General features: G+C 31.3%; 1 protein-coding gene across 1 annotated transcript; it reads right to left on the reverse strand.

The window, feature by feature from the left end:
- Positions 1–339: 339 nt before the first annotated feature.
- LOC106466560 (myelin regulatory factor-like) lies at positions 340–22,384 on the reverse strand. Its single transcript, XM_022394596.1, has 23 exons — positions 22,335–22,384; positions 21,362–21,664; positions 20,924–20,988; positions 19,363–19,556; positions 17,070–17,269; positions 16,348–16,481; positions 15,744–15,927; positions 14,558–14,753; positions 13,626–13,702; positions 12,903–13,104; positions 12,261–12,341; positions 11,867–11,986; positions 11,370–11,594; positions 10,874–11,037; positions 10,102–10,239; positions 9,718–9,798; positions 7,949–8,079; positions 5,790–5,987; positions 4,891–5,313; positions 3,992–4,160; positions 2,761–2,884; positions 2,510–2,596; positions 340–2,257 (listed from the first exon to the last, which is right to left on the reverse strand). Exons 1-23 carry the CDS (start codon positions 22,382–22,384, stop codon positions 2,177–2,179), a joined length of 3,627 nt encoding a protein of 1,208 aa, XP_022250304.1. The 3' UTR covers positions 340–2,176.
- Positions 22,385–22,997: the final 613 nt, after the last annotated feature.

Here is a 22,997-nt window from a genome sequence, read left to right on the forward strand (position 1 = left end):
TAATATCTTAAACTGATTCAGTTCTTTCCTGCATCAAATATAACAATTTAAAACTACACTCTCATGTATCTTACAGGAATATATTAAAGAACCTGTTAAATTGTTGATTATTAATAGCAATTATGATAGCATCCTTTCAATAATCACCAACATATTCTTACAGTCCAAATGGTATACCAATTTGACATTAACTTACGAATACTAAACAGTATTTTGTTTTAAAAAAGATAGTTTGAATTCTATAAAACTCATGGATTTGATTAGAAAAAGACTATTTTGGATTTATGTTTTCCAAATCCAACACTACAGTAATAATGTTTTTCAATTACCTTCCTTAAAATATCTTCCACTTGTTATGTTGTATTTTACAATGTTTTGTTTTTGAAACTTATTCATTGTCATTTGTTTACAGATAGAACTGCATAACCCAAATTGTACACTGAAGATTCAGAATTTTATATTTCTTAAACTACTACTAAGAATTTTCTATACAGCTTGGTAGAAATTATGTGATGCCTATTTGATTTGTTAACTTTTAAGTAATTACCAGCGGTTGCTATAACATGATATATGAGAGAAAATCAACCTAAAGTTTGGTCATGTGATTTTTATAGGCTTTTAATCTCAAGCCTTTTCAATTTACAAAATCCCATGATTTTATTGACTCCTCATCCACATTTAACATAAAAACAAAACAAAAATCAAAGGTCACTAAACACATCTTCATACTGCTTTTCTACTATAATATCATATACTTGAAGCCAAACAGTTAGAATTCAAGAAATTAAGATAATAAAATCTCATCATTGCTGTTTCTTGTTCAGTACTGGAATTTTAAGTAAATAACATTGGTTGTTTTTTCAAATTGATCAAGTTGCTCTACAATAGATATTTTGTTCACAAAACCAACCCTTAATTCACCTAAAAAAGAAATTTTCCAACCTTAGCAATACGATTAATCAATTTCTTTAAGATTAGTTGAATGTTTATAACTACTGGTATAAGATACCACTACTCAATGTTCAGTATTTTACATAAACTGCAACATAAACTATGTTTTTACAGAATAGATTTCTCATGCAATAAAGTACATCATAAAGTATTCTTACATTTCCTACTAAACTTTAGCTCAAGGCAAAAGATTTCTGAAAGATTCAAATTCCATTATTGTAGTTATAAAAAGAGACAAAATACTGACTGTCCAGGTTATAGGATAACAGATAATCTGTAAGGACATCTTTAAAGTATTTGGTTGATGATAATCTTCATTGGAATAGTTTAAATAAAATATAAAGGTGCCTGTCAGGGTGTTACTTCATTGGTTGATATGTGTTTTATATTTTCCATTGTTTTTGCATTAGTACATACCATGTTGCAGCTGTATCAGCATAACCATACTGATGATTTTCTGTAACGTGGTAGACTGTGGTGCAGCAACCATCAACAATACTGGTCGATGAAAACTTGTCTACTGTTTTTATCACTGAAATATGGATAAGTTATGATGGTCCTCAAAATAAAAATACTCCTCCATGGATGTTATGAATGGTAAAGTTCCCAAAAATTAAACTTCTAAAAGTGAATTGGGGGACTTTATCATATCTGAATTGTATACAATTGAATTAAGTCCATATGAATATGCATTCAGATCAATAGTCTATGAATTTTGTCAAAATTAGAGCTTCCAATGCATACCAAGGATCTAGATCCTACCATCAAGTAGGTGTGTGATAGCATTGTAAAGGCACAACAGCACATGAGGTATTGTAGACCACCAGATTCGGAAAAAACAGACCCTCTTGCTGGAATGAAGAGGAATTATCACTGAGTGTATTTAGCTATTGATGCAGAAATACCAAGCTGTCAGCAAACAAATTCTTTTCTTCCTATTTATCTTCATTGTTGGAAAATTTGGCCATGAAGGAGTGAGATATGATGGCAGATGAAAAAATATAATATCAGAAAATATCAAACAAACACATATAGGATGATCAACTTGCTACTTAATATTATTGTAGTATGACATCTCTACAAAGTCAATTCATGCAGAAACGGATTTCAACAAAGTCCATAGCCAGAATTTTCATAAGTTTCAGTTTATATTCACAGTGTTCAATAGTCTTTTCAGCTTTATTTTTAATTGCACTAGTTTCTGTCCTCAAACACCACTGTTGCCTCACTTGTTGCAATCTCTATGAAACATAAGCTTATACTCCACAAACTGGTGACCAGCTTCTTGCACAGGAATAGAACAGGCCTGGTATTACAATAAAGTTCATTGGATAGTTAATATGCAGAAAAGAAAACAGGGAAAATAGTATTTATTTTATAGAGTCTACAATCAAGTCTCTAATGTTGTTAATTTTAACATTTCATACTATTACATAAGAATAATAGAAAAATTAAAAAATACAATAAACAACTAGCAGGTCAGGATTTTCTCTAAAATGAAAATTTTACATTGAATGAATTTAAAAAAATACCCAATTAGTTTAAAAGTGTTACTTACCCTGGCAACTCCCTTCACAAATATTCGAAATCTGTATGAGCTTCTAAGATGAAGTCCAACAGGAAGTTGCCATGAAGGGTTTTCCTCCTGTAGAAGAGAAAAACGGTGAAATGTTTTATGTATGAACCTTCATCATGTCATCTTTTCTACAAATTCCCAGTTTGTATGTATTAAGATCTTAATGATAGAAAGCATATCTGCTAACCAATTAACTTCTTCAAACATATAAAATATACCAATCATCAACTAACCAGAGCATCATGTAATCTGTTAAGTGACTGATTTTGTCCTTCTTCGGTTCTCTGACCACTGAGAGGACAGTCAAATGGCTTTTCCTCTGTATCACATAATTTCATCTGAAGTGCCTGTGTCAAACTGAAACAAAACCAATATTACTTTTTTAGTTTGGAGGGTTAAGATATTTCTCATGCACTATTAAGCTAGATTAATTTAAAATATATGTAGGTTTTAATATCGTTTTACATTTTCAGTGAAAAGGGATAAAATGAGGAAACAAAATAACTACTGTTCAAATTAATGATATTTGGATATGTGCAAAGCAAGTATTATGTAAGATCATTTTCAATACTTAGTGACAAGAAACAAGCTGTTACAGAACTTAGGAAAGATTCTCTTACACAGGTCAGCACAAATAAGTTTAAGACATTGATATTTACCTTGAAGAATTTTAAAAATACACATAAATTGTATCTTTGTACATTTCAATCATTGTTACATTTTTTTCTTTGTATAATTACTCAACATTTTGAAATATTTTTTTAGACAGGAAACAAGTTTCATCCATTAGGATAGAAAGCTTAAGCTGACAAATTATGCCATTTCAGTAGTAACCATGTGATATTACATTTCAGTACGGCTGATAATAATTTAAGTCAACTAAGGTTTTGTATATATTAACCCAGCCAACCCTTTTTATGATGTTATTCACACACACATACTAGAACTTAAAAGTTTAATTTTTAATTTCAAATTCCATTATATACTTAACATAATACCACATAACTTGAGAAAAAGTTCTTTAAAAGTTGTTGTTATTAACACATTGAAATTGTAATTCTATATGTGTAACAAGTATAAGGCTCAAAAGTGAAATTTTAGGATGCTTAGAAATTTAACTGATGCTTCCTAAAAAAAAAATGTTTACAATTTTGTGTTAACTGATACAAAAGGATTAGTTAAATTAGAAATAATAAAGTAAGTATTCCTGTAAGTTTAAGTAGGTTGTATCTGTACAGCCAGATTTTCAATACGAGAGGTTTTTTTATTCAAGTTACAGACCTGCATAACAAAAAACTTAGTCTCTTTCCCTTGATTTCAAAAGACATATAGATAGATTAAGTTTGGTCAAAGTAATTTTGCCTCTTTTTACTCAATATTGTAAGCATAGCGGTAACCATTTTCTCACTACTATTAAATTACACAAGTCTAGTCAATACTCACACAAAACATTAGTGAACCTACTTGAACTGGACATTTATATAGTCCAAAGCCATGTATTTAGAGATGGGAATGATATAATAAAACCATGGTCCTTGAGCACAGTGATTTACACAGTATTCCCTCCCAATAATGGTGTCCAGTTCCAAAAGTTTGATGGACTCAAGTGGATGTTGTAGCTCTGGTGCATTTGCTACAAGTTATCAGGTGAAAAAAAAAAGACAGTTCACTTTTAATGTTTTCTAAACTCTCTGGATGAGTTTTGATTTAACAAACAAAATATAAAAACTAAGATCAGTAATTCTCACCCATTAGGCCATAAGATGCTCAGTTATGGGCCACCACAACCAGGGACAAATGTTACTGCCTAAATTAATGAGTCACCAACTACATATGTGGGCCTTTACTGCTGTACCAAATAACTAAATGGGCTTTAAGGTACAATAGACTAAGAAACTCTGCACTAGATTCTACTTCTCGTGGCAAAACTATTATTTTATTATAATGGATCCTTTCGGTGTCATACTGTAAAATGTGTATAAATTTTTGTTTTATTTTAGCAGATCTCAAAGTAATGACAATATATGCCAATATGACAACAACTTAGGACAGGACAGTGCTGTTAATATTCCTTTTTTCGAACAATCATATAGTAAATACAAAGATTAAGACAAATTTTCCATGCTCCTTTAATTAACCAAGTGTATACTGCATGTTATTTTACTCAAATCTCAAACACATAGTGTAAAAATTATACATATAATGATTAGTGTTCAAGAGAACATCATTCTTCCCACCCTCCCAAAAAATAAAAAAATGCTTTTCAATGAATTATACAATTATTTATTTTTCTCAGCATTCTTGCTATTTCTACAACTGAGTATGTTTTATTCAACAATTGTGTAACTGAGACAAAGAAGTACCTTTTCGGGAGAAAGATTTTATGTTGCTTCCCCCAGATTCAACATCTCTATGTCGTCTCAAGAGACTTGCAACATCCAAAGTTGCTTCTTGTTTGGCATTCCTCTTCCATATTAATGGACTAATTGTTGGTAATTTTTTGTTGAGACTCGAGTTTTCTTCAGGATAGCTCTCATTTGCTAAAGTCTTGGCAGAAACTACAGAGGTGCTATTGTTATTTGTTTGGTCAGCTGGGCCTCTAGACAACTCATTGCTCACTACACCATCTTGTGGAAACCTAGAAGAACTCATGCTGTGTTCTTTTGTGGATTGGTAATAAGAGTTGGATGCCCTTCCTTCATTCTCCTGGTTCTGAGGAGGAATGGCAGTACCAAGGGTAGTCATATCCAGACCAGGACCTTCTGAAGACGTAACCATGCTCAGATCTTCAAAGTATATGAGAGAATCAAATGTACAAGTGTATTTCAACACACACCCAACTAAACAACTGGAACAGTAATACTATGTTATTGTTAATTGTATAGGTATATTTTGTGAACACTGATATTCTAAATTGGGAACATGAAAACTTTGGATTGAAGTATTGGAAACAAAACAATGTAAATTTTATTATTTTACAATTTTTCCTTTCTTCCCAATTTAAATACACTATTCCTATTGTCCAAATGTATGTGATGTAAAAACACAAATACTCTTTTCTATAATACTATTTTTTGGTATATTTCCAAATATGGTGATCAAAACATTTTTATTAATTTTTGTATATAATTATTTAGATTTTTGACAAATAAGTTATTGCATCAAGGAAGAAACTGTACTAACAGACTTTTCATCTTTTAGGTTACAAGTCTCACAATTCTTAGAACATAATACTATAAATAGCCATTTTTTCTGTACTTACTCATAGATCGAGCTTCACCATTTCGGCTGTGACTTTTGGTACGGTTGAAACCTTTGTCTCTATTTCTTATTCTCAGGAAATTCTCTTCTGGTTCAGACCCAGAAACACAACAAAACATTGGACAGGGAATATCTGAAGCATTAAGCTTTGAGCATTCAAGTGGTACCCCAATAGGCTCATGGCTGGTATGCTGAGAAGCTGTAGGTGAGGAATTTTTATTCAGAAATTTTTCAAGCTTTAGCTGTGATAATTTCAGAAGAAACATTATTTAAATACCATAATATAAAAAACGATTTTAGAGAAGTTGTTTCACAAAGTTAAGTTTGAGCTGTGTGTTTACTAGATTAGAAATTTTATTAGTAAATATGTTTATGGCATTTACACTTTTTGTTTCATGGTAGCTATTACAAAATCACCTGAACATTAAAATAAAAATTGTTCTCATAAAAAAAGTTATTACTTACTGTACACTTTAGTATGCATTCAGCTTAATTAACTAAATTTTTGGCTGTCCAATGATAAATTACTTTACAATTAAAAGGACAACGATACTTAAGATGAACAATATTGTTTATTTACAACAGAAGGGGACACAGATAAACATTTTGGAATTCTACAGATTCCATCTTCAGTATCTAAAGCAAAACAAAAGAATTTCATCATTCCTAAGTAAATAACTAAAATACATTGCTTCAAGAATGATACTTTAATCAAACTAAAACACACAGAAAGCAAAGGAATAACAAACAAAAATACTACACATATTACAAAATGTGCAATTTAAAAGAAGACTGATGTTATTCAGTGTTGATGAAAGTTGTTTGATGTGGAGAGTTTCTTTAATCAGTAATTCCGGATCAGTGTTGGCCTCGCAAAAGATGTTAAAATTTGATAAGTTAGGTTAGTATCTTGCTTCTTCACTACATTGGCATATGGAGGAAGCACAGGGGTTAACTCAAATTGTTTTGTGTTTGATCCAACAATTTCTTTTGACAAGTCCTGTAAGCTGAAGAATTTTGTAGGTTTTGATTGGATAATTTAAAATGGAGGAACTTAGGAATGCCATGTCAGAGAATGCATTCAGTAAGGAAGCAAAAATTGTTGTGTTTTCTTGCTATAGTTTGTCCTCATGATTACTGTTATGTGCTTTATTTGTTTAATTATCGTTATATTTAGCAATTGTACTTTAGCAATGTCCAAAGATGTATGTAAATTCCTTTTATATTGATTTAGATACTGAAGATGGAATCTGATAGAATTCCGACACGTTTATCCATGTCCCCTTTTTGTCAATAAACAATGTTGTATATCATAAGTGTCATAATCTTGTTTATTATCAAACTTTGTTTTCCTTCGAACACATTGATTGCTAGTGTCCTGATTCGATGATATGGAAATGATATTCTGCGTGTATACCGTGCCTGTGAAAAATGAGACTTTAAAATTAAGAATGTTTATCTTGATATTTGTTTTGTGTTTTCATGGAAATTGCCATATGTTCATTGGCTCTAACTAGTAGATGGCTTTTAGTTTTGCCAATATAGGAGGCCTTACAGTCTCCACACAGATAAAGATATCCAGGCCATGAACAAAGATAAATTGGGTGAAGGTCTTTAGTATGCAAAAAATCCTTTATGAGTGATGTGAGTTTAAAAACTAATCTGAAATTAACTTGGGAGTAGTAATGATGAATTACACATATAATTACTTCCCAAATGTGTAAATAAACAATTTTGTTCATCTTAAATATCGGTATCCTTTTTATTGTAAAACTTTGTTTTCCTCCAAACACATCGATCACTAAATTAACTTAATTTTTCATCATATTTAGGTCATTACATTTGGTTTATGCATATAACATACCAGTTATAAAAACAAAATTTAACAAACAATGGTGACTTTACTTATCCTTCAACTTTAGTAATATAGAATTACACTGTGAGTGGAACAAACATAAGGTGTAATATTTCATGTTTTAAATGGCACAGCTGTTCTTCCTCGGGGATATAAAATGAGTATGATTTTAAATCTTAGGTCTTTTAGTTTTATTTACATGTTTTTATTTTAATCATGAATTAGAATTGTGTGAAAAATTATACATGGTGTATAGCTTTAGTAGTTTTGTTTGTATGTGGCAAATAAAACAATTTAATACTCACCTAGAAATGAAGTACTTTTCCTCTGGGGTTCTTGAGATATAGGTGTTTTTTCTGAAGTTGGTTCAATACTGCTAGTATAAGGCATTTTGGAAAATAAGCTCTGTTTTTTTAACAGAGTACCATGTGTATAGCTAAAACAAGAAACAAATTTAGTTTCTTTATATCCCAAAAATCTTAACAGAGTCAGAGTTTGGGATACCACTCTAAATACTGTATGTAAAGTAATACAAAATTGTGGAAATATAGCAAAGTGAAAGACAACAATTTAGGTTACTGCTCTGAATGCTTACATAATCATAATGAAGGTATGTACAGATTAAAAGATAATACTTAACTAATTAGAAACAGATTATATCATCTAGCAACTTCTTTACAAATATTAAGATTTTACTAATGAGGTATCACAAGACACTTGATGTTCTACAGCAATATATTACTGAGATTTTACTAATGAGGTATCAAAATATATTTGATGCTATATAGCAATATATTACTGAGTCTTTAGTAATGAGGTATAACATGACACTTGATGTTCTGCAGCAATATATTATGGAGATGTTACTAATGAGGTATCACAAGACATTTGATATTCTACAGCAACATATTACTGAGGCTTTAGTAATGAAGTATCACAAGACACTTGATGCTCTACAGCAATATATTACTGAGGCTTTAGTAATGATGTATCACAAGACACTTGATGCTCTACAGCAATATATTACTAATACTTTAGTAATGAAGTATCACAAGACACTTGATATTCTACAGCAACATATTACTGAGGCTTTAGTAATGAAGTATCACAAGACACTTGATGCTCTACAGCAATATATTACTGAGGCTTTAGTAATGAGGTATCACAAGACACTTGATGCTCTACAGCAATATATTACTGAGGTTTTAGTAATGAGGTATCACAAGACACTTGATGCTCTACAGCAATATATTACTGAGGTTTTAGTAATGAGGTATCACAAGACACTTGATGCTCTGCAGCAATATATTACTGATACTTTAGTAATGAAGGTATCACAAGACACTTGATGCTCTTCAGCAATATATTACTGAGAATTTAGTAATTAGGTATCACAAGACACTTGATGTTAGTTAGTAATATATTTGAGCATGGTGCTCAGTAATAAACAATTGATGTTCCAATTGATGTGTGCTTTATACTCATTGTTAAAGCTCCTTAAGACTGATTAGGATATGATAGTTGACAATAACCAACCTCCTCCAAGTTATTGCTTTATTAATTTAAGTGGATGAAGTCAATATACTTTGCCATATTAATGTATTCTAGTTTAGTGGTTTCCAACCACTAGTCCATGAACCAGTGCTGATAAAAAAAAACATTCAGTGACAAAAATAAAAAGCTTGTTTTTGATTTCAAAGATTCTTGAAGAAGCTAAGTTAGAAAACAACATTATAGGCTAATAATTTAAATGTCAAAAGTTGGCAAAATATTGTAAAACCAGTAGACTTAAAAACTGTTACAAAAACAAATTAATTTGAGATGGTTTTTTCTACATTCCTCTAAATTTGTCCATTGTGTACTATTTTATTACACCTCTCATTTTGAGATGCAATAGGAAAATTAAAAGGAATGTGGGGAAAACACACACCTGCAGTTAACTTGTTTCATAACAACATTATTGGGATATTTATTCCTAACAGTTCTAAAGATTTTTATGAAGATTTTGCTGGACTATGAATTAATAAAATATTGGGACTCACTGTTCTACTTCTTAATTTAGTGTTAAACTTACGCTGATATTTCCACTTCTGTTTCGGAAGATGTGTATTTCTTATGCCAGTCAAGGATATACAGGGTTCCCATGGCAACAAGACTGTGAATATGTTAACATTTAATATTTTGTCAAATCAAAAAATTTCTAAAAGGTATCAGCACTAAATAAATTTTAAAATGTAGCTTTAGCACAAAGAAAACCTTTGCAATTATCAAACATAATTCCATCATGATCAACAGAAGTCAATTCCAAATTTAACTTCTTAAACAGAATAAAATATGACTGAAGAAGATATCAATTCTTAATAATTATACTGATTTATATAAAAAAATTAAACAAAACATTACAAAGATATATATATATTAAGCTTTACTTGATGTATATAATAAAATGTTGACTCACCAGAAGGCCATGATCAGCACTAAAGTGATAACAGTGCCTTGGACAAACTGGCTGGTACACACTCCTTTCTCCTTCTCTTTGTGTCTATGGCATCGAGGTCTAATAGATTTTCTTGAATTCCTTATGCTGCTGCATCGACTGGTTAAGAAAATATGAAGTTACTAGCTGGTAGTTAAATCTATTAAGATCTTCATTTTAAATTACTTAATGATAATTTGTATTATCTTTGTAATATTTCAAATCTGTAAATTGTTGAGCTAAAATTAAAGAATAAGACAGTGTATTTTTGTTTGCACTACACAAACAAAATGTTCAATAGCTTTATGCAGTTTTTTGCATTAAAATTATTAATGTACAACCCTCAAACATTATTACCAGTATATCACAAGAAAGCCCATAATTTATTTGTATCAAATAAGCCACAGTTTTTATAAGCTTGTTCTACCCAAATAGATTAATTAACAAGTAAAAGTAAACACTGCAGTAATCTGGTGGAGATTTATGAATTTTACAATATCAATATAAACTATACAGTAGAAGTATCATTATGTGAATCAGTGGTTTCTAAACTGTGTGTTAAGGCAAACTGCTTGGGGTTTCACGAGAACTTCACCAAATGAAGAATAATTAAGAACATAAGAAAAAAACACTGTACATAAAGTACTGCATTGGCAGCGGGGGTGTAATCCAAATAAAGGTAAGTGGGTTAGGGTGTCATCAGTGAAAAAAGTTTGGGAACTATTAATGTAAAGTTTTAGTTCAAGTTACCTACCTGGTAATGGTACTTCCACTTGAGGAAGACTTCAGACTGTCCAGTCGTTTCAGTTTGCTTAACTTATGGTTTATACGTTCTAACTCATCTATCCGAGTTTCTAAGTTGTCTGTAACCTTACACAACTCCTTGACAGCTCCAACGTTTTCCATGAAGATACGTTCCTATACAAAGAGATGAAATATAAAATAATCATTTAAGTGATATTTCTATAGTTGTGTAGGTTTATTACTTTACTGGGTTACCTTTAGAAACCGTATATGAAAGAATAAAATGAAATAATTATCAGCAATAACATCCAAAATATCATCCCTACACACCTGTAAGTTTAGTGAGTGATTTTTGCTGAGAATAAAGAATACATATTTTCTGTCAATTGTTTGCATTAAATTTCTGGTTAGTCAAAATAAAACACCATCTCCAAAAAATTAACTTCTACAAAATTTATTAACACAATATATATAACTTACTTTACATCTAAATCATGTGTACAGACCTTATTAACAACCAAGAAGTTCTCAATCCTTTGACCGCTAGGAAGTACAATATCCCCTGCTTCCCTTACAGCATCAGGAAGGATGGTCCGTACCTCCTGGGCTACAACACCCATGTCTGACAGTTGATCTTCTGACATTCCAACTTGTTGAGCAAACTCAGGAAGGTATTGATACTTCACAATCCTCATGTTAGCTACATTCTTCAGCTGTTCCCTGGTGTCAACCTATTAAATAAACAAATCCAAGTAACCATAAACCTAATGATCTCTTAACACAATGAAATGTTTTACAAAATTTTTTTAATCTTATTAACTGTCTGCACATATTATAAAGATACGTTTTCAACAAATGTTATTTTTATATATCCATTTATTTTGCATGTAAATAAACGGCTTAGTTAGATTACATTTCTTGAAAAACATAAGAGGAAAACATGTTTGTAATTATTAGTATGTGTGAATCAGGTTATTTAGAAACAGTAGGTTTCAATCTTTACCTCTATGGTTTCACTTTTTACCCTAGCATCAGAGGGTTGTACAATGTGACCAGTAATCTTGACATTACCATGAACAACCAGAGATTCATCAGGTCTATCTGTATTGATTCCTACTCGTCCCTATAAAAATAAAAATCAGATTCTTGTATTTAGTATTGAAAACATTAACAAACCTAAACAATAAACTTAGGCCCAAAATCAAATAACTGTTCATAAATAATATCAAAACAAAAAGATTAGATACACATATATATATATATTAAAGCTAACTTTTCAGAGTATGCATCTTATTTAAGACTGTTATATTCTAAAAACAATAATAACAGAATGACAAAATTAATTAACAGAAATACTCTTTACCATCACTAAAATCAGAAGCACAGAATATACTTACAACATGATACACTGTATCAGGGTTGTGCCCTTTCTGCCATGACAATTCCATATCATTCTCAAACTGACCAGGATTGGACGCCTGGAAAGATATTAGTCTCTGTGAAATCAAAGATGTAATTTATGTTTATTTTAATTCACTGAAATTCCTAACTTATTAAACTGTACTATAGTCTTTCCCGTTCTAAACCCATTTGTCAACTTATTATTGATTTGAATGTGTAATAATAATCTCTATTAGAATTCGTGCATTAAAAATGCTAAATATAATTGTTCACTTATCCTTTTTTTGCACACAGCCTAAACTATCAAATATTTCTGAATCAATAAGTGCTTGGACACATAAAAGCAAATAGCTTAAACAAATTTTAAAACCTTAATATAGTCAGTTCACCTGCCGAAAATTGTATGATTTGTTTGTTTTAGAGCAAAGCCACATTGGACTATCTGCTACGTCCAGTCCACCACATGGAATCAAACTGTGAATCTTAATGGTGTTGTACGTCTGTAGACTTACTGCTGTCCCATCAGGGGACAAAAAAATTGTATGATAATGAAAATTATCATTTAAAGCAAGAAATCTGCTTGCACTCTACTTATCTGATAATTACTTGAAAGCTGAGAGAAAGTTATCTGAACTCACTCGCACAATGATTCTTTCAGAAGCATGGGCTACTACAGGGTAAGCTTGTTCTCCACTGTGAGCACAGAGACTGACGACCAAGTAAAAATATCGTTGGTCAGGATTTGGCTTTCCCTTTTTCCTCATGTTATTGGTTGTAGTTTCACTGAAGTGGAGTCTTCCAATGGTGGTCTTAGTGACTTGCTCAGGAGAAATGTCAATACTGTAAAATCGGCAAGTCATTTAATAATTTTATAGTTAACTATAAATCAAAAGATAACCTTTTATTTTCTGCAAATTTTGTTTATCATTTTAATTAACTTCAAAGGGGTTATCAAATACTGCCAATGAAGTTTGAATTGAATCTGAATGACTTTCAAAATTTGAATCAATCATTTTACACATATGAGTATTACTGTTTTACTTTTATATGAAGTTTCTGCAAACTCTGTAACAAAAAATGTATGATTATGCTGCTTTTTCTTTGAAATATTTTTTGTTTAAAAATCTGTATGTGTATTTATCTACAGAGAGAGAGAGATGTATGCCTAAAGTTATTGGTGACCATTTCATGCATGAATTACATTATGTACCTTTTAATAACAGCATCTTATCTTAAATGTACAAATACATGAAAAAAAAAAACACAGGCTTACAGGACAGGATGAAATGGGTTTTATACAGGAAAAACATAGAGAGGATAAGATGGAATGGTCTTATACAGGAAAATAATCATAGACTTACAGGACAGGATGGAATGGTCTTTTGCTACGGTCTGACTGGGACTGTTCAATTTTGATTATCTGAGTTGGAGACTCGACCTGCAAGACACCAATTTATATATGTACATTAAAACATGCTGACAAAATTGTGGATATCTGAAACTGTTAAGGCTAATAATACAATGATTTGTATTAATGTTGTATTTGTTAGTTATCTAAGCATGTTTTACACTGAACCACACTGCTTGAACTTTAAAAGTATCTAATGAGAGTCAAACTAAATCTACTAAAATGTTGCCAAGATTTTTTTACTCAACTTTTAGAGTAGAAAATGTACTTGCAACAGGTCTCATAATCAAAACTTAGTTCCTTTTTGGTCTAAGTTATAACTAATATAATACTAGAAATAAATAGATATTTTTTATTGTTGAACAATTACTTATCAAGATACATGTAAGTTACACAGAAAGTTGGCATATAATCGACTTCTTTCTCTCATATCTAATTTCTTCATGATAAAGCTATTTTACACATGAAACTTTTCAACATTTTTTTGCACGAAATAACTGAGCAAAAACATTACCACTTTTATCTTAACCCTAGTGACCTGAATTTGAAGATAGAAAATTTGTTTCTAACAGTATTTTGTGTAAATATATGACTTTTTAACATACATACATCACTGTAATATTACTTAAGGTATTCTTTTAAACTTATACTGTAGGTTGAAAACATAAAATTATATAAAGCTTAGAGAAATCTCCACCTAAAGGACCAAACTAAGCTTGTTGTTAAATATATAAAACCTGTGATGTAAATTGAATTTATAAATACTGGTTTACCTTATAAAGTGTGACATCTTTAGGTGTTGAAAATAACTTATTCATTATTAAAACATAAAAAAAAAAGTTTTAATGACATGAAAAATAAAATTTTATTTGAATATGAACTCACCTTTACTCCCTGAAAGTGAAGAAAGAAGTTTTCAATCTTCTTCAAGCCTTCTGCAGTCTTCACAAACTGTGGATTTCCAACTGATTGTACATGTACTGTGACCTGGAAATGGTTTTTCTTCTGACACACAAAGGCATCATCAGCATTACTAAAATTAAACCCTTTGTCGGCATCCACCCTATAGTTTGGAGGAGGCCTGGAAGTAAAGAAATAAGTATTTTGAATAAAGTTTAAGTTTCTACTTCAGGAAGTTTATGGCCGTGAATGTCAGAAAACAACTTTAATCCTATGTGCATAGGTGGGGGTTAAAGTGTGCAACCCAGCCATGACCTTTACAGAGTGCCATTCAACAAACTATTTGATGTCAGAGTTATCAACTATTCATTTTACCCTACATTGCTGATTTAGCAAAATTTCATGGTAAAGGAAAGAAAATACCAGATACAATATACTGGGATACTTAAAAAACTGTAGATATGGATTTTGGATATTCTAGAGGTTATGCAAATGCAATATGCAAACTGTATAATGGACAAAGGTATTTTTATTCTTCACATGAACATCAACTTGTCAGAGTCAGACTGATGTCATCAATTCACAGACATGTCCTGTGTACAAATACCCTTGTAGCTCATCTGATGTTTTTTGTACAACAGACTTGTAAATTTCTCTTAAAGCTTGCGACAACTGATGTAGATACACATAGTAAGTTCAGAATTATAGTCAGTATTCCTTCTACAGTACAGGGTCGGTCCAATGGACCTAGCCATGCACATTTGATTAGACCTATGGCAATAGTATTAGAGGAAATATGACTTAAATTTGGAAACACCTTTTTTTTTTAAAAAAAATGCACCTATTTTTAAGATTCTCACTGCAGACAGTATGATGTAAGTTTGTAGACAATACAATTTAATTTAACAGATAAACAAGTTAGTGTTTGGTTGTAAATTCTAATTAAAAACAAAGAGGAATGAAACTTGGGATAAAAATTAACCATAATCTTATTTAGAGAAAAAATTCGTCCTCACATTAAAACCAAATATCTGATGATTATTCTTGTATGTGTTGACAAGAAAACAGGGCTTAGTCTTTTTTTTCATGCACAACAACAGACTAAATGAGGGAGAACTGGAGAGACAAGAAAGTTCTTTATTAAAGTCTATAGTATAGAAGCTTCACTTACAGTTCTTTAAGGGTAGCATCACAAAGAATGTGCCATGTGGTCTGTTGAAACGGCTGGAAACGAATACACTGATATACAGCATCTAGAAATACTGCACTGTTGTCTGGACTGCTGAAGTCAAAACTATACTCATCATCAGTGCCTGGTAGAGGAGTTTCACCCTGACGATCTGGTGACAATCCACCTGGAAATTTGGTAGTGTTTATTCTAGATACAATGTGCAAAAATTGAGATAACAGGAACAAAAATGCTTATCACCTTTGGCATTTGTCTCTTTTATAAAAGGAAAACCCTTATTATTTAGTGCCATACACACTATAAGTTTTCTTTAACGTTATATTTGCATACTCAACAGAATTTTTTAGTATATTTTAGTTTAGTATAAATATTTGGTACACTCCAATTACTGTTAAGTTTGGTAATGTAAAACTAATACAACTAAACTTCTGGAACCAAACTTTTGCTTAAGGGCAATTGCAATCGTAATTAAAACATACTCTACTAATCCTGTAAGTTAGATTATTATTACAGATCAACTTGTATCCATAGGTCACAAAACACATAGTCAAAGTAATCATGTTTGGTTATCCAGTAAAGGTCTTACTTGGTTCCTGTTTGATGCTGACTAGTCCATTAAGTAGGCTGCCAGTGATGGAATGCTTTGAAGAGTCTGACAATTTTCGCTTTCGAGACAAGTTGGGGCTGGGACTACCAAGGTTTTCAGGCAGAAAGTCTTCACTGATGAAGCATGGGTGCAAAATGAAAACTGTATTAGATACCAAACACAAGGAATACTAAGTTATCTATGTGTTTGTAAAAATTCAAGTTCCTTTCTCTTAAAAACAACAATATCAATTGGAGTATCTACTTGAAAAAGCTGAAATTGAAATCACAGAAAAGACCTTATGTTAAACTATTTATGTAGTTTAAGTTTCTCAAATCCCAGAGTTAGCTACAGTTCCATCTACTTGTTTTCTACACAGAGCAACTTCAAGAATTGTGTCCATTGTTGATCAAATTCAGCCAAGTTTAAATTATCAAACCAGCTTAAACTTCTAACTTAAAATTAAGGTAAACTATAGGTGGTGGAACATATCTGAATTACTATATTAACCATGACTATTGAAGTAGAAACTGAAACAGACATTTTTTCCCATGATAATTATACACAAGTCTCTATTCCATATTCATTTAGTAAGTGCATGGATATCTGGGCTGATGCTGGAACAAGAAGGCTAATAAGTAATTCACTAAATCCTACAAAGGTTTTAACAGAATGTCAAAAAAAAGACAAACAGTTGAAGAAGAAGGTCACCAATAACATACCTATTGTACAAAGTTGCTAAGTGGTTAACAGAGGGGATAAGGGAACAAGGGGGTTGCTGTTGCTGCAGTCCTGCTGTAATAGGGTTTGTTATGGGCTGTGGCAGTTGGCTGAGCAGTGACTGAGTACTGGTGTGAACAGGAAGATGACCTAAGTGGTTTCCTGTGTGTGCTGGTAGTGGTGCATGGTTGACCTGCTGTGGCTGGAAGAAATAACAGAGCTCAAAACTAGTTTTTTTTTTTTCTAAATAAATAAATAGAAAAAAATAGAAACAATTTCCCTCTCATGAAAAAAAATATTGTTATTTTTAGAATTTTCATGGACAACTATTAGAAAGATTCCCAATATTATTAATATTATCTAAATTTCAATATATTTATAACAAATTAAAGTCACAATACTAATGGCTATTTCTTAACATAACATGGTTTTGGGTTAACATGGGACATATTGGTCCATCTTGGCTGTTCCATCCTCTAAACTAAATTAAAATAATAATAAAAAAATCTTAAAGCTAGCCCTTATCATTCATATGCTTATCAAGCTTTTTCTTAATCTCACTTAAGTTTACTGCCTCTACAACACCTGAAGACAACCCATTCCAAAACCAACTACCCTGTTAGAAAAATGAAACTATCTTAGCTGAAGATGACTCCTACCTTGCCTAAATTTATATTTGTATCCCTAGACCTACTATTCTCACTGTTAAGTATGGAAAAAGATGATGCATCAACACTATCAGTTCTCTTTACAATCTTAAACACCTCAATCAGATCCCCCCTAACTCTTCATTTTTCTTGTGCTTACAGATAGTATAATAAAGTTAAAAACCTTCTAAACCTCAATAATCTAGGCTTAAAATACATTCAACAAAAAATAAACTATAAGTTAGAAAAATGTATCTTAACTTCTGAAAATCAAGTTTTTCTAATGAAGAGAAATTGTATGATTCTAACTTGTTTTGTTTTCTGAAATATTGGATTATTATTGTTGTTACTTTCACCTTAAATCTACATAAATCAAAACAAAACAAAGTCTGGTACATCTACAGAAATCCCACTAAGTGGGTTTAAATTTGTTTTCAAAAAATAGCTGCCACTAGTACACTGGGAATACTGTGTTGTACTTCTTTTTAGTGAGAGTATCAGGTAAGTTGGAATAAGCCAGCTATATGAAGATATATGGAAATGTAAATATATTCAAGAACTGGTATGCTGAAAAACATGAATATATATATGTTAGTTACTAGATATTTACTAGCTTGGGTATATTATGCACTCACAATTAATGACATAAGAGTACTATTTAATTAGTAATGACACATTACAATATATTATATGAATTATAAGTCACTTATCTTTAGTAAATGTTTGAAGAATAATAAAACTAAAAAGCTGGGTACTAGATGTGAACATGTTGGCCATATATGTCTATTTCATATCTTAATTGGTAAGGATGTGGTTAAAAACATACACCACAGACTATATATTTCCCCTTTCCTTTTACTCATTGTGCTCAGGAAGCAAAATGTACTTTCTCCACACTTCTATTTAAAGTTAAGGACCTCTACATACATGTACCTATATATGTAATGATGCCATAACTTCTGTAGCTAAATGGCTTGCTTGTAACTGCTATAAAACTTCCACATCCCTTACATAGCCTGTTAAGGTTGACTGTTTTAAAAATTAATATCATAAAGGAACAATGGCAAAGTAAACACTGAACTTTATGATGTGAGAAAAACGATGCAAATTTTTCAATCAGAAAGTCAATTATGGGATACAGTAACTCAAAGTATTTTTTGAAAATATACATTACCTACTGAAACTCCTTAATCACCAATACTTAAACAAAAAATAATAATTTTTTCAGTATATCTTTTATGGAACTTAACTATCCACAGTCTTTTTTAATCATTTACAGCTTCTTTATACTCCTCAAAGAACGATCTTAATTTTTCGTGATGAACACTAACTTCTATGCCATTAATTCTATATTTTCTGATTTTGTTTGTTTTATGAAAAATAATGTTTATTTATTTGTTAGTTTCTTTTCTTCACCACAAAGTGAATTTCAGTGAGGATTATGTAGAGGCCTAATCTATTCTTTGATTAACTACTCCCACTGCAGCAGACTAGTTTTGCTAAATTCACAGCTAATAAGTGCTGTTTGGAAGAGTGAAGCAAGTAAGCAAAGTAGGCCTTATATAGTGGTGGAATGTAAGCAAAGATACTTCAAAAGCTATATTAGTTTGTCAACTAAGTGCTTTTAACTAGCAGTTTTAAGACATACCTTACAGTTAGCTTGAACATATGTTGGGCTCACTGAATGTTGGTGAGGAGGGGTTATGGTTAGGCTATTTTCTGGAGGCAGGTGTTTGAGGGGCTGAGTATTACTGTAGTTTATGAAATGTTTTAAACTCTCTTGCTGTGATTGCATCATCTCGTTCTGTACAGTTCTTCTGCTGCTTACACTAAGCTTTGGGTCTGGAAAGAAACAAAACAAATAAAAAAAATAAACAACCATTTTCATGTGGAACCTTAATATTCAAAACGTTTGAACAAGCTACATTCACATAAATGTACAAGTTATTAATTTTTAGTAAACTGTTAAAAACGTTTAAAACATAAAGCATGGTTAAAATATACTGCACACTTTAAGTGTAGTTAGAAAATTTGTTATACAAAATATCATACAATTGTAATTCAACAAGGAATTCTGGCAAAGGTTAAGAAATTTGATTCATTATTTTTTAAAGACACTAAAAACATAAGAAAACCTAACTCTACTTAGTTCTGGGAATATTATCAATCCTTGCTTATTCCAATAAAAAACATTAAAATAAATTCTTACCTCAGTGAACATAATGTGTTACATATCATTCTCGATCCAAAAATTTCTAAAATTGCATAAATGTCTCTTATGAAATGCTCTAACTATATTTCTAGTGAAAAGTCCAGGAGAATGTCTTGTAAAGTATTCCATTAATATGTATATTTTTGCAGAATCTATTAATGTTTTATGTAAGGTCTTATGTAGAATGCCCTATTACATTAAAAGTTTTAGATTTGCTTCTATTCAGGCCTGCTGACAGGAGGAGGGGCAACTGCCTATGAGCCTGGGCAAGTGAAACCTGGTTATGTTGTAAAGCCCACAAAGCACCTTTAGGCTATATCTTCAGTTAATCATAAAAAAGCATAGTTTTGGCTTTTCTTTGCATGATGCATTAAGAATGACTGAAATAATAAATAATTTGAGTAATAATTAATGTGTATTTGTTACTTTATAGATTTAATAGTATATTTGTTGTTATTTTATTAATGGCTGCTGCTATGATTCTGCCTTGTTTATGAGCTTGTTGCTGTCCTAATTTAGAATCTTCTTTTTGATAAGTTCTTAAAAATGTTAAAAAAGAGAGAGAAATGAGGCCTAGCGAGGATGTTAGCCCTGAGGCCCGTGCTGGCTCTTGATGCTCCTGTCTCTATAGAAATGTTCTAGATAATATCTTTTGGAATTTTCCAGCTAAATCTATTTGTAATAACTAGTTCTATAATAACTAGCTGAACTTCATTTTTGTTTAGCTTTTCTTTTCGTAGTAGTCAATTGAAATTTCTGAGTCATGTGAAATAATTAGTTCTGATCCTGGATCTGAAGAAATGTCTAGAGAGATAATCATATATGTAAAAAAACAAAAGTTAGGCCTCATTTAGTATAATAAAAGGCAGTCCTGGTCCTGGATGGAAAATAAATTAATAAATAACTTAATCCCCATTTGTTGGGGAAAATGGTGGTTCTGATTCTTAATCTGGTGAACTCTTATGATTGAAAATCATGTTTGTAAAAAATTACTTACCCTCATTTGGTGGAGAAAAAGGTGGTTCTGATCCAGAATCTGGTGGACTATCTGGAAGCTGATGACTACAATGTAAATAACTTAAGTTAGATTGTAATATATTTCCAAATTCAATCCACTTTTATAATTTACACATGCCAATTCAAACTAAAACAGAATAAGTTTTTAACAAATGTTACAAAAGTGACTGTTAATTTGTAAAGAAAATGCTAGATATCTATACTGAATATGACATATCATAAACAGCTTAACTCACATTGTATCAGAAGAAACCACATACAATTAAATGAAAATTACATGGCTATTTTCATTCTCAATTAATAAATACTACATAAACTTGGTTTGCCAATGATATGCTTTCTGAAATATGCCTAATTATAAATAATTTATTATTTTTACCAATTAACAAGATAAAGCATTGAAAATTATATGACCAACCTTTGAGAAAAAGCTGTGATGTTGTTTATGGTTTTTTGTCTCTTGATGCTACTGTCAACTTCCACTGGATGATCGCTAGATGGCACAAGTGTCCCAGTCACATACAAGTCTGAAGTTGAAGCTGGACTTTCACATGTAGTGTCTGCAACTTGCTGAGTGACTGGAAAGCTGTTGCAAGCACTTGTAGTGACCCCTGAATAAACTGATGCAGTATGGAAAGTCGGTTGGCTGGACGTTGAGGACTTAACCACAGGAGTTTCTGATAATTTTAGATCACTTTTCACCAGGGCATCGGGAAAGTCACTGAAAATCAAACACTGGCTCTTTCACTTGCATTTACAATTAGCCACAGTTCAGCATGTACAATAAAAAATGAATAGGCTTACAAGAAATGCAATTAAACACACATACGTAGAAATATATCACAACATTCACAGGCTAACCTATTTATACTTATAATCTCATGACCCTGCTATTATCAAGGCATCAAACAAATATGCATGACATGTAGATGTCTTGTATTGAAGTGAAAACAATAGAACCCTTCCATGACAAAGACATACATCATGTGAATTTCTAACTAAGCTATACGTATAATAAGTTTTTACAAAATTGATTGTATTAACTCATAATAAAACATAGTTGCATACCAATTTCAATTAACATCTTTCCCAAGAAGGAAATTTCACAGTGTTTATTAATAATAAAACATGTACCCACCCATATAAACTAGAGCTAACATTCTTCCAAAATGACAAACCTGGCTGTCGTTACTCATAAAGAAACACACTCCTTTACAAACTAGAGCCAACATTTCCAAGAAATACAAACCTGGCTACGTTTACTCATAATAGAACACACTCCCTTACAAATTACAGCTGACATTCCCAAGAAATACAAACCTGGCTGTGTTTACTTATAGTAAAACACACTCCCTTACAAATTACAGCTGACATTCCCAAGAAATACAAACCTGGCTGTGTTTACTGATGATGAAGCTTCTTTACTAAATACAGCTAACATCCTTCCCAAGAAAGACAATGCTGACTATATTTACTCATAATAAAACTCCTTTACTAAATACATGTGATATCCATCTCAAGAAAGATAAACCTGACTATTTTTATTCATAATAAAACTCCTTTACTAAATACAGGTGATATCCTTCTCAAGAAAGACAAACCTGACTGTGTTTTCTCATGATAAATTACACTCCCTTACTAACTTCAACTAAAATCTTTGGAGAAAGACTAACTTAATTTACAATATTTACTAATTATGGAACACACACTTTCACTTGAATTTCATAAATCTCAGAATTTGAACTGTGCAACAAAATTTATTCAATTGTATATAATACAATCTACAATTACTATGGCAAACCAATGGGAAATGGATTAGAATATACTTATATTCTTCAAATATTATTTCAAGGAAGCAAGTCACACAATAAATTTGTGCAAGTTCAGAAAGTTATTCAGGGGTTTATATAAACTGCATCTCAAGTGCTATACTCCCCTTTATTTTGAACCCTTCGAATTGGTAACTTAATTTAAACTGCTGTAAAGAGTAGCTCCCAAGATTGACCTTGAAATGTCCATTACACTCTAATAGTTGTCATGCTTTCACATGCCTA

This window comes from Limulus polyphemus, unplaced genomic scaffold (genome assembly GCF_000517525.1).
Source record: "Limulus polyphemus unplaced genomic scaffold, Limulus_polyphemus-2.1.2 Scaffold2302, whole genome shotgun sequence".
Lineage (NCBI taxonomy): Eukaryota > Metazoa > Arthropoda > Merostomata > Xiphosura > Limulidae > Limulus > Limulus polyphemus.